General features: G+C 43.9%; 1 protein-coding gene across 1 annotated transcript in view; it reads right to left on the bottom strand.

The window, feature by feature from the left end:
- Nucleotides 1–1,095: 1,095 nt before the first annotated feature.
- LOC122939112 (sodium/hydrogen exchanger 5-like) overlaps nt 1,096–12,572 on the bottom strand; it is a 62,465-nt gene continuing 50,988 nt past the window's right edge. Inside the window, exons 11-13 of the mRNA XM_044295100.1 lie at nt 2,772–2,841; nt 2,058–2,180; nt 1,096–1,565 (exon numbers count right to left, since the gene is read on the bottom strand). Of these exons, the coding sequence (XP_044151035.1) occupies nt 1,096–1,565; nt 2,058–2,180; nt 2,772–2,841 (663 nt within the window). The remainder of the gene's footprint in view (nt 1,566–2,057; nt 2,181–2,771; nt 2,842–12,572) is intronic.

Genomic DNA, 12,572 nt, shown 5'->3' with positions numbered 1-12,572 from the left:
ACGGGAAAGAATACTCTACAGTACTCACCTGCAGGAGCTATACACAAGCCTATACAGCTAGCAAATTCTTTATACTATGACTGTCCCTCCAACATATTCCATATTAGCTTTCACCTGGGAGGCACTTTGTGCTGCCCTTATCAGTGCATTTTTTTTATCTTATAGGCTTATAATTGCCTGGGCAACATAAAAAGTCCAATAATGAAAGATTGACAGGTCTATTTAATACTTTAAATAAGGAAGGAAACATAGCAATGACGCATTAACAAACTTCTGTAGCAAAACAATAACGATAACGATGCCTAAAAAAAGACAAGAACTAATTATACCAGCAGCTCTTCAGCGATAGCATGGGAATAAATAATACAGAATTAGTAGAATTGTAGCAAGAAAAATAGTAACTATACAAAATGATAGTATTAGGAAAAAACTGTCCTTGTAAGACAGTAGCACTGTCATCTACAAAGAAGAAGGCGACGCGCTTACTAGATGAAGAGGTTTCCATGAATGGACATGTATATCTGTCCACAATAGGTATACAATGAAACGCAAATAACGGCAGAATGCAACATGGCAGTTCAGTGGGAGGCAGGATGGCCTGGTGGGCAGCACTACTCTCTTGCCACTAAATACAAAAAGGACAACATCTAAAAGGTGTTTGCATGTTCTCCTCATGTTTTTATGGACTTCCTTTAGGTCCAATAGTACGGAAAGTCACCAGGAATGGCCACCATACTTCTTCATTTTACGTTCTAATGAAGTTTTCAAAACCAATGCAAATGCAAAAAGACAAAGCTGAGATGAATTCCAAGGAAAATCTACAACGATGGACTCATCACCCGAGGATCCTGTCTACTATGAGAACCTTATTCTTTTAAAATGTAACTAATTAGGGCTATACTGGTGCATATCCTAATGTACTATGCACGCCTATAGTGACTAAAGAACGTCAAGGAACATGGCATCTGCTGATGTCACCACCACAGCTAAGGTTCTCCGTTTGGTATGTGGCTACAGATGCCCCATCAAAGACATGAATCCACTGCCATCTTGGCCAGATTATTAAACCAGAGCCAACCCCCAACCGTAAGAGCTTCAGATTTTGGAAGTTCGATGAAGCTGCAGTCGTCTTTTGTTATGGTTCTGCCTGATAGACACAGGACTCAAACCCAAAACGTCTTCCGGGGGCATTAATGGTTGAAGTTCTTGTTGCTGGATGTCTGCAGAACCTAAATGACTTTTTATACCTTGTGATTGAGAACCAGTGAAAGGAAAACAGCTGCAGGTCTCTGGCAGAGTCTGAAGGGTGGGTGGACTGCAAATCTCCTGCCTCAAACACTTAGCTCCATCTGAGTTGGTGTCAGGAGCTGGTGGAGACCCAATGCTCTCTAAAGAGGAGATGCTTTGCTTCCAGGACTTTTGTAGATCAACCGGGACTATTTTTGTAGTCTCTAAAGAGATACGGACCATGTTTTCATCTGGCTCCCCTTTCCATGGAAGAACCTTCTCAGCCATAGTTGGTGATGGTGGGGCAATTCGAGGACTTTGACAGACTCCCAACATTCCTGTGGATATAATAAAGTTTATGTAGGCCATCATTTATTAGATGTGCTTTCAAAAATTTTACTTCTATGGATGGAGTGGGAGATAAGAGGCTGCTATATACCCTTGACACCACTTTTGTGGAGAAACAAAGGACTGAACCTGTGAGTCTGATCTTTGCTTTATCCAATATGTATAGAGACAGTGGGCTGTTTGCATATGCACAAACCACCATGAGTCTCACACTTATGGCTTGTTTAAAGAATTTTCCCACATCCAGTACTTAGCCCCTATCTGCAGGACTGGGGATAAATGTTTGATCAGAGAGGGTCCACTGTGACCCCCTCAGAACATTCATCCCTATGGGACTGCAGAGAGCTGAGTGCTATATATGGCAGTCCCATAGAACAGAATGATAGCAAACTCATGTGACCATGGGACTCGATTCTTGTGATCAGCGGCGCACACAGCAGTTGTACCCCAATTAATCTGGCACTTATCTCCTATCCCCTTACCTGAGATTTTAACATTGTGGAGAATTTCATCTGTTGCACGAGCAACAAAGGTAATACCCTCGTCCTCTTCTATCATAACATCTGAAAAATCATCTTCTGAGTCAGCAGTGACCACAATGGATGCTGAGAAATTCAGAAACAATATTATTTGCCTTTCATGTGCATTGTCTAAGAGCAGCACAGTAAGTATGCATGGATTATAATTAACTTAAAGTGTGCCAAAGCAGGAGTTTAAAAGGGAACCAGTTATGGAGAGTAATTTGAATGCAGTGCGACTTTCTAATACATACATTGCTCTGTTTTCTCTCTGTCTTGTTATCAATGGCTGCAGAAAGGTAGATATCGCTCACACAACTGCTTGCTCTGAGGTTGCCATGGTAGCAGTAGCAAACAACCTCTGCAACGATGCATGGTCATGTGACCTTCAGAACACAGGTCACCTGACAGGAAGTCCATGCACAAAAGAGTTAGTTTGATGATGCTACTATGACAACCCAAGAGCAAGCACAATATTAACGTGATGAGAAAACAAGGAGTAAACATCACTATTTAAAATATGTCTACAAACCAGAAGCTTCGGGAGGACCGAGGCAGCTTCAGCATCACTGAGGTTTTGAGAAAGGGAGAAACTGAATACATCTTTTCTGATTTGCAAATCCCACAAATTATGCAGATGCCTAAAAATTCCACTTGATGACGAGATTCAAGTCTTACCGGTATTTTTCCAGCTTACAGCTTTGCTCTGTCTTCCATTTCGTGACTCAAGCTCCATGCTAGTTCTTCTCTATCAAGAGAACAAATTATAAAAAATGAATTACTACATGTATAGCTTATGTTATATGGGCAACTCAGCTTAAATAAATGAGAGTGCACCCCCAAAGGGGTTGTCTCACTTCAGCAAATGTCATTTATCATGTAGAAAAAGTGAATACAAGGCACTTACTAATGTACTGTCATTGTCCATATTGCCTCCTTTGCTGGCTTGATTCATTTTTCTATCACATTATACACTGCTCGTTTCCAGGGGTTATGACCACCCTGCAATCCAGGAGCGGTGGTCGTGCTTGTACACTATAGGAAAAAACGGTCCCAGTCACCAAAGAGTCTGGAACCTTTTCCTCTAGTATGCAAGCACAGCCACCGCTGCTGGATTGCAGGGTGCTTGTAACCCCTGGTTTGCACTTCCTATGGGAAAAATGATTGGCACAACCATTACTGGGGCACAGTCAGGAGTGGACTGTCCATAGATCACAGGGAACCGCTGAGCCCTCCTCACAGCCTTCTACCTGGTAAGTAATGATGTGACACTCACAGGGTTAATTAACGCTGGGGGTGTCAAGTACTTATGTACTTGGCCAGCAGCTGTAGATGCTCTTGTGACTCCTGAATTCAACTGTATTGCCATCCTGCAGAAACTGGATTAGGAGAACAGAACATGGCAGCTGGTGCCAGCCACCACAGAGGAACAGCTTCAGGGGAGGTATTTTGTGCCGCTGGGGCAGTATATTTTGATGCACGGTGGTATTGTGTTCTGCTGGGGCAGTATATATATTTTTTTAATAATTGTATTTTTATTAAAGTATATATAAAAGTAGAAGAAACATACACAGTTTCATAGGGAATCCGCCAGACATCAAGCGAGCAGTAAATATACAGGCTTTAACGATTCCAATAAGCCACATAAATGCAGAACAAGTAATTCCAGTTTCATCAATTACAAGTCGTGCAATGACATAACTGAGCAATAACTGCCTACTTCTAAGCAGTCGTAATGTATAAAACAGTATCAGTATCATGAACATAGGACAGGACAAGACACAAGAGGGTAGACAGAAGGTTGGGGGGGGGGGCGGTAGGAAGGAAACTATTCAGCTGTGTCTGGGCAGTATATTTTGATGCACAGTGGTATTGTGTTCTGCTGGGGCAGTATATTTTGATGCACGGTGGTATTGTGTTCTGCTGGGGCAGTATATTTTGATGCACGGTGGTATTGTGTTCTGCTGGGGCAGTATATTTTGATGCACTGTGGTATTGTGTTCTGCTGGGGCAGTATATTGTGCTGCACTGTGGTATTTGGCTCTGCTGGGGCAGTATATTTTGATGCACAGTGGTATTGTGTTCTGCTGGGGCAGTATATTTTGATGCACGGTGGTATTGTGTTCTGCTGGGGCAGTATATTTTGATGCACGGTGGTATTGTGTTCTGCTGGGGCAGTATATTTTGATGCACTGTGGTATTGTGTTCTGCTGGGGCAGTATATTGTGCTGCACTGTGGTATTTGGCTCTGCTGGGGCAGTATATTTTGATGCATTGTGGTATTGTGTTCTGCTGGGGCAGTATATTGTGCTGCATTGTGGCATTCGGCTCTGCTGGGGCAGTGTTTTGTGCCACTATATGGTATTGCTGGCTCTGACTACTTGTGTTGGCCTGCCTTCTGTAAATTTGGACTCGCCTACAAAATGGGGCCACTTTAAGTCCTAAGTTCACCCCTGGGCCCCGTGCTGTTAGGGCCCTAAAGAAGCTACAAAGAAACCTTTAACGTAGATATCGGCAACCTCTGGCACTCCATTTGTTGAGAAACTACAACTCCTAGCCTGTTCCATCCAATTCTATAGGAGTTTCAAGAAGAATCAAGCCAGTATTTTCACAATGGTTAGCATGCAGGCGGTTGCTGATAGGACTAGAAAGACCAGCTCATATCTTCACCTCAATATTTACAGCATCTAATAGTCTGTAAGGAGGATCATGCGCATGTCTGCTAAGGGGCAGGGGCTAATTCCTCCAAGCTTTTGACCCGGAGTCCTGCGACTAGAAGAAACGTTGATAGACTGATACATTGCCAATGATGGGTGGAGGACGTGGGTCAGAACAGAGCTGAGAATTTTCTATACACAATAGGAAACTTCAATCACAAAGTTGAATCTCTCAAGACAAAGATCACAGTTTTCCATAGCCCTTAAGACTCGTCGTGGGGTGATACGGTTTTATTCAATTCTGTCTGCAAAACATTGACACTGAGAAATCAAAGCTCTGCAGCTTATGAACACCAGATAGACACTGCTGGGAATAGGGGGCAGCAGACAGTGAGCCGCAGGGTGCTCAGATTTTATCCAAAGACTGGGGGGTGCAGCTAAAGGGGTTGCAAAGAAACCAGTTACAATGCAATATCTTGTGGGGCCTATAGTCCACATGACAAATGTGTAGGGACTCCTGCATGCACAATAACAATCATAGCATCATCAGTAACAAATACTAGTTATTATTTTATTCATTTATATAGAGCTAACATATTCCACAGCGCAGTACAGAGATTGTCATCACCCATTATCCCCATTAGGTCTCACAGTCTAAAGCAGACATCCTCAAACTGCGGCCCTCCAGCTGTTGTAAAACTACAACTCCCACAATGCCCTGCTGTAGGCTGATACCTGTAGACTGTTCAGGCATGCTGGGAGTTGTAGTTTTGCAACAGCTGAGGGGCCGCAGTTTGAGGATGCCTGGTCTAAAGTTACTTCTCAGTATGAGTTTGAGAGGAAATCTGCACAAACACAGGTTTTGCCCTTGGTCAGATTTGAATCCAGGACCCCAGCACTGCATAAGGCTCCATTCACACGTCCGCAACGTATTTTGCGGAGCCGCGGATCCGCAAAACACGGAAAGCGGCAATGTGTGTTCCACATTTTGCGGACCGCACATTGCCGGTACTAATAGAATATGCCTCTTCTTGTCCGCAATTGCGGACAAGAATAGGACATGTTCTATTTTTTTCGGGAACGGAATTGCGGACCCGGAAGTGCTGCAATTCCGTTCCGCAAAATGCGGAACAAAATTGCGGACGTGTAAATGGAGCCTAATAAGGGCTTATGCACACGAACGTGTGCCGGTTGAGGCCGTATTGCGCCCCCCAAACAGCGGGCCCGGCCGTTTTTGCACCGCATCACAAATACGAACCCATTCACCTGTTCTATTTTTTTGCGGTGCAGATGGATCACGGACCCATTCAAGTTGAACAGGTTTGCGGCAGCCGCACGGATTGGGGACAGCAAATTGTGGCAACGGCCGTGTGCATGAGCTACCACTGAGCCTCCTTGTAGATTCCCTACAGCCTGCCATTAGGCACAGCGCCCGCTGCAGGGGGTGCAAATGATAGTTCAGAAAGGATTATAGAGGGTCCTTTGGCTAGACTGTTGCACATCTGAAGAAGCGTACCAACTAAATCCAGCAGTATTGTACACAGCATTCCCTTCCCAATGGGCAGTGTTACATGAGATAGGAATCATGCCACCTTTTTTTGCTGTGTGAGTGTTCCTGGCTCCTGTAGGGGGCATCATTTTTATAATTGTACACAGGTATTATAAAAATGATGCCCCCTACAGGAGCCAGGAACACTCACACAGCAAAAAAAGGTGGCATGATTCCTATCTCATGTAACACTGCCCATTGGGAAGGGAATGCTGCCACCTTCTCTACATGCCACAGAGCAGCTGTAGGAGCTGAATCTATAACACACACCACCAGATTATGTGGGGTACAGGGCTGGGGTATCTAGTCTGCAACCCAAAACAGAACTCCTGAAACTCTCATAGCCTCACATGAAGCCCAGCACAATCCCTGCTCCAGTGAATACTCCACTGCACACAAAACCTATTTATCTCTGAAAGCTAATTATCATGATTGGAGCTGCCGGCAGAAGGTCATGCTCCATTTTGCACTAATGGATCCCAAGCTGGCAAGTATGCTCAATAAGATGAAAGGAAAAGGGGTTGAAGTCTTCAGGACCCCCATATAGTGCTCAGCGCTATGTCAGCACTCAGTATAGGAGGACAGAATGAAGTCGCTGAGTGAGCGTTAGACACAATAAACAACGCAAGAACCAGAACCGAGACCTAATGGGAATGAGGGGAGTAAAGCACTAATCATGGCAGCCGCTCAGACCTCATCCTGTAACTTTTAGGATTGCTTTTACAGCAGCTGCTGCATTCAATCCGGGGATGGGCGCCAATGTATTCAGGGACCGAGGCAAAGAAAAGGTTCAGCCAAGTTGCATCTGTTAGAAATACAGTTAGATCCTGCAGTGAAATAGATGCACATCTGAGCCTGTGCTGCAATGAGCATGGCCGTGGGGCGAGGGATGACTACAATGATTTAGGCATCTTTCTAATATACTTTGGGGGAGATTTTTCATCCCATGTGCAACAGAAAAATGGTGTCAAAAAGTCGCAAAGTTGGCGCACCACCACTTGTGCAAAATGTAGCAATTTTGGCCACTTTTTTCTGGACAGCGGGCAGTGCGGAGCTCCTTTGCTGGTATTGATTTCAAGAGGACCCCTCTTAATAATTGTGGCATATCTGACACCAGCAAGAATTAGTGTAATACTCTGGTCTTAGTAATTCCCCATTTGTGTTTAATGTCTCTCAGCATAAGACCTTTATTTGTTGTCAGTGAATGGAAACCTTCTTGTTAACATCCAGAGACTGAAAACATGCTGATACCAAATACTATTACAGATTGTTTCAGTGGCATCTAGTGAACGTAATACAGTGCACATGGTCCGATAGTTTTCTACAAAGCATCAGTGCAGGTAAAACATATGTCCGTATGTCTGTTCTGCAAAATAATAGAACGTGTCCTATTATTGTCCGCATTATGGACAAGGAAAGGACTGTTCTATTAGGTGCCGGCTGTACCGTTCCACAAAATGCGGAATGCACACGGATGGTATCCATGTTTTGCAGATCCACAATTTATGGACCGCAAAACCTCCAACATCGTGTGCATGAGCCCTTAATTTGGGCCTAGGCTGGGCTCAGTAATCAGGGAGGGCTCTGTGAGAGGGGGGTCTGTATTATTTTAGGTATTCTGGGACTGTATTGTTTTCGGTAATCTAGTTTGTGGTCTGTTCTGGGGTCTATATTTATCGAGGGGTCTTTTTTGAGGGGTCTGGTTTGGTGTTTTTTTTTTTTAGATTATATCTATTTTTAGGGGAGCAGGTGTCTGTAGTTTTTAATGGGTCTGGTCTGGGTTCTCTATTAGTTTAGGGCTTCTAGGAGTATCTATATAATGTTGCGGTTCTGTAATTTCTTAGGGGGACGTTATGGGTTTATGGGGTCTGGTGTGTAATTGTATTCTATTTGGGGTGTGTGATGGGAGTCATACGTATAATTTGCATTTCAAATATATTATGCAGGGAATGGGTCTTATATACATGAAAAGAGCCCCAAAACGTTTTATTCTCTACTCCTCCTTTGGAGGGGCCTTTCTCAGAAAGCAGCATCCACAATGTGCAACACCAATCAAGTACCCCTGTGCACTCTCATAGTTCTTAAGTAGAAACACTTTCTATTTGGGGTAAAAACAACTCTTAGGCCCCTTTCACACGGGCAAATTTTCCGTGTGGGTGCGATCCGTGCGGCGAACGTATGGCACCCGCACTAAATCCTGACCCATTCATTTCTATGTGGCTGTGCACATGAGCGTTGTTTTTAACGCATCACTTGTGCGTTCAGTTGAAATCGCAGCATGCTCTATATTGTCCGATTTTGACGTGACGCAGGCCCCATAGAAGTGAATGGGGGGTGTGAAAATCGGATGGCATCCGCAAGCAAGTACGGATGCCGTGCGATTTGCACGCACGGTTGCTAGGAGACGATCAGGATGGAGACCCGATCATTATTATTTTCCCTTATAACATGGTTATAAGGGAAAATAATAGCATTCTGAATACAGAATGCATAGTAAACCAGCGCTAGAGGGGTTAAAAAAATAATAATAATAATTTAACTCACCTTAGTCCACTTGATCGCCAAGCTGGCATCTCCTTGTGTCTCCTCTGCTGATGAACAGGACCTGGGGTGAGCTGCTCCATCAAATACCGGTTAAGGACCTTCGATGACGTCACTCCGGTCATCACATGGTCTTTTACCATGGTGAATCACCATGGTAAAAGATCATGTGACGTACCATGTGATGACCGGAGGGACGTCCTTAACCTGTATTTAATGGAGCAGCTCACCCCAGGTCCTGTTCAGCGCAGAGGAGACACAAGGAGATGCCGGGCTTCGTGATCAAGTGGACTAAGGTGAGTAAATTTATTTTTTATTTTTTTTTTAACCCCTCTAGCGCTGGTTTACTATGCATTCTGTATTCAGAATGCTATTATTTTCCCTTATAACCATGTTATAAGGGAAAATAATACAATCTTCAGAACATCAATCCCAAGCCCGAACTTCTATGAAGAAGTTCGGGTTTGGGTACCAAACATGCGCGATTTTTCTCACGCGAGTGCAACGCATGACAATGTTTTGCACTGGAAAATCGCGCATTTTCCCGCAACGCACCCGGCTCTTATCCGGGCAAAAAAACTGACGCCCGTGTGAAAGAGGCCTTAGATTTTGATTTAAATGCCATTTAGGGTCTGTGGAAAGCTGGGTGAAAGCTGTACCAAGATAACAGTTTAATACAATATTAAAAGGTAACACACAGGGGAATGCTTATATATTCAGGTACCAATCTGCACTTTAAGGCCCCTTGCAGACGAGCGTGTCCTGATTAGGTCCCGATGCGTCCCGAGTGCATTGCGGCAAGCCCGCGCGAGTAGGTACGCAGTTGCAGTCAGTTTTGACTGTGATTCCGTTCCGTTATTCAGTTTTTATTGCGCGAGTGCAGTGCGTTTTGCACGCGCATGATAAAAAACTGAATGTGGTACCCAGACCTGAACTTCTTCACTGAAGTTCAGGTTTGGGTTCGGTGTTGTGTAGATGTCAATTTTTTTCCTTATAACATGGTTATAAGGGAAAATAATACCATTCTTTAATACAGAATTCTTAGTACAAGGTCATCTGAGGGTTAAAAAAAAAAAAAAAAAAATTAACTCACCTCCTCCAATTGATCCTGTTCTTTCTTCAGGACCTGTCAAAGGACCTGTGGTGACGTCACTGAGCTCATCACATGGTCCATCACCACGGCGATGGACCATGTGATTGGACCATGTGATGTGACGTCACCACAGGTCCTTTAGCCGGCAGCTCATGATTAAAGAAGTAAGAATAGATCGGCAACTACACGATCAAGAGGAGGAGGTGAGTTAATTTTTTTTATTTTTTAACCCTCAATTGACCTTCTACTAAGCATTCTGTATTAAAGAATGCTATTATTTTCCCTTATAACCATGTTATAAGGGAAAAAATTACAGTGAATAGACTGTCATCTTAGCAACCATGCGTGAAAATCGCACCGCATCCGCACTTGCTTGCGGGTGCCTGCAATTTTCAAGCAGCCCCATTCACTTCTATGGGGCCTGTGTTGCGTGGAAAACGCAGAATACAGAACATGCTGCGATTTTCATGCAATGCACAAGTGATGCGTGAAAATCACCGCTCATGTGCACAGCCCCATAGAAATTAATGGGTCCGGATTCAGTGCAGGTGCAATGCGTTCACCTCACGCATTGCACCTGCGAAGAAAACTCGCCCGTGTGAAAGGGGCCTTAGGCTGGTTTCACACAGGCGTTGCGGAAAAAGATGTGGGTGCGTTGCGGGAACATGTATAGATTTTTCCGCGCGAGTGCAAAAGATTGTAATCAATAGTAGTGGCGCACTCTCTATTAGTATAGGGATCTTTATTGAATATAATAATAATAGGATTGGCAATAAATATCACAGCAATAGTATAAAATGTCAGCAGTAATTGGTAGTAATATTAAACTCAGTGGCGTATTAAAACCTAAAGCAATAAAATCATGCATACATATATAGATCCCAATAAACAAATAACTTTAAAAGGCAATGAAGTGAGGTGTCCGTTCATAAAGGTAATAATAATTGTGAAAAGTGGTCGGTCATGGATATCATGATCAGACACCTCACTTGTGTCTTGTGTCGTCTGTGTGTTGCGTGAAAATCGCAGCATGTTCTATATTGTGTGTTTTTCACGCAACGCAGGCCCCATAGAAGTGAATGGGGCTGCGTGAAAATCGCAAGCATCCGCAAGCAAGTGCGGATGCGGTGCGATTTTCATGCACGGTTGCTAGGAGACGATCGGGATGGGGACCCGATCATTATTATTTTCCCTCATAACATGGTTATAAGGGAAAATAATAGCATTCTGAATACAGAATGCATAGTACAATAGGGCTGGAGGGGTTAAAAAAATTTTACAAATTATTTACCTCACCTTAATCCACTTGCTCGCGCAGCCCGGCTTCTCATCTGTCTTCATCTTTGCTGTGCACAGGAAAAGGACCTGTGGTGACGTCACTGCGCTCATCACATGGTCCGTCACATGATCCATCACCGTGGTGATGGATCATGTGCTGGACCATGTGATGAGCGCAGTGACCTAATCAAAGGTCCTATTCCCGTGCACAGTAAAGATGAAGACAGAAGAGAAGCCGGGCTGCGCGAGCAAGTGGATTAAGGCGACGTAAATATTTTTTTATTTTTTTTTTAACCCCTCCAGCCCTATTGTACTATGCATTCTGTATTCAGAATGCTATTATTTTAAAAGAAAGAAAAAAAGTTTAAAAAAATAAAAAAATTCAAATCACCCCCTTTCCCGGTACATGAGGGGACATTTTATACTCTTGGAGAACCTCTTTAAGGGCTCATTCACACGACCGTTGGTGTCCCGTGCTGTGAACCGCAAATTGCGGTCCGCAATGCATGGGCACCTTCCGTGGGGCAGGCTCATGGGGATCGCAGACCAATTCACTTGAATGGGTCTGCGATCCCTCCGTTACGCAAAAAGATAGAGCATGTTCTATCTTTTTGCGGTGCAGAGGCACGGAACAGAACCCCAGAAAGCACTCCGTAGTGCTTCCGTAGTGTTCCATTCCGTGCTTCCGTTCCGCATCTCCGGGTTTGCAGACCCATTGAAATGAATGGTTCCGCATCCGTGATGTGGAATGACAACAGAACGGTGCCCGTGTATTGCGGATCCGCAAATGCGGTCCGCAATACGGGAATGGGACACCAACGGTCATGTCAACGAGCCCTAAAGCTCCAGAAAAACCTATATAAATGTTGCATCCTTGTAATCGTACTGTAAAAACAAAGCACATAAAACTGTGGTGGAATTGTGTTTTTTTTAAATAATTCCACCCCATTGTATGCAACTGTAAATGGTGCCAATAGAAAGCACAGATCCTACAAAAAAACTGCCCTCATGGCTACGTGAATGGAAAAATAAAAACGTTACGGTTCAGGCTGGTCTGGGAGTAAAAAATGAAAGGGGTCCTGAAGGGGTTAATCATTGAAATCTTGTACTCTAGGCAGCATTAACGTGTACCTTTGTGTGACGTTTGCATGTATTATCTATGTAATATCCAAACCATGGGTAGCATTCATTACAGTAGGATTTGATAAACTCCCCTGTGGACATTAAACAGGGAACCCTGGAGCAATTATCAGCCTGGCAATAATACAATGTCTGCTCTAGAAGGAAAAGAAACAAAGGGTTCTATAAAAGCCAGACTGCAAAATCTATCACAATCTCACCATACCGCAGCACTTACTGGA

This window comes from Bufo gargarizans, chromosome 5 (genome assembly GCF_014858855.1).
Source record: "Bufo gargarizans isolate SCDJY-AF-19 chromosome 5, ASM1485885v1, whole genome shotgun sequence".
Classification (NCBI taxonomy): Eukaryota; Metazoa; Chordata; class Amphibia; order Anura; family Bufonidae; genus Bufo; species Bufo gargarizans.
Note: the sequence above shows the minus strand (reverse complement) of the source record. Positions and strands in the feature narration are given on the sequence as shown.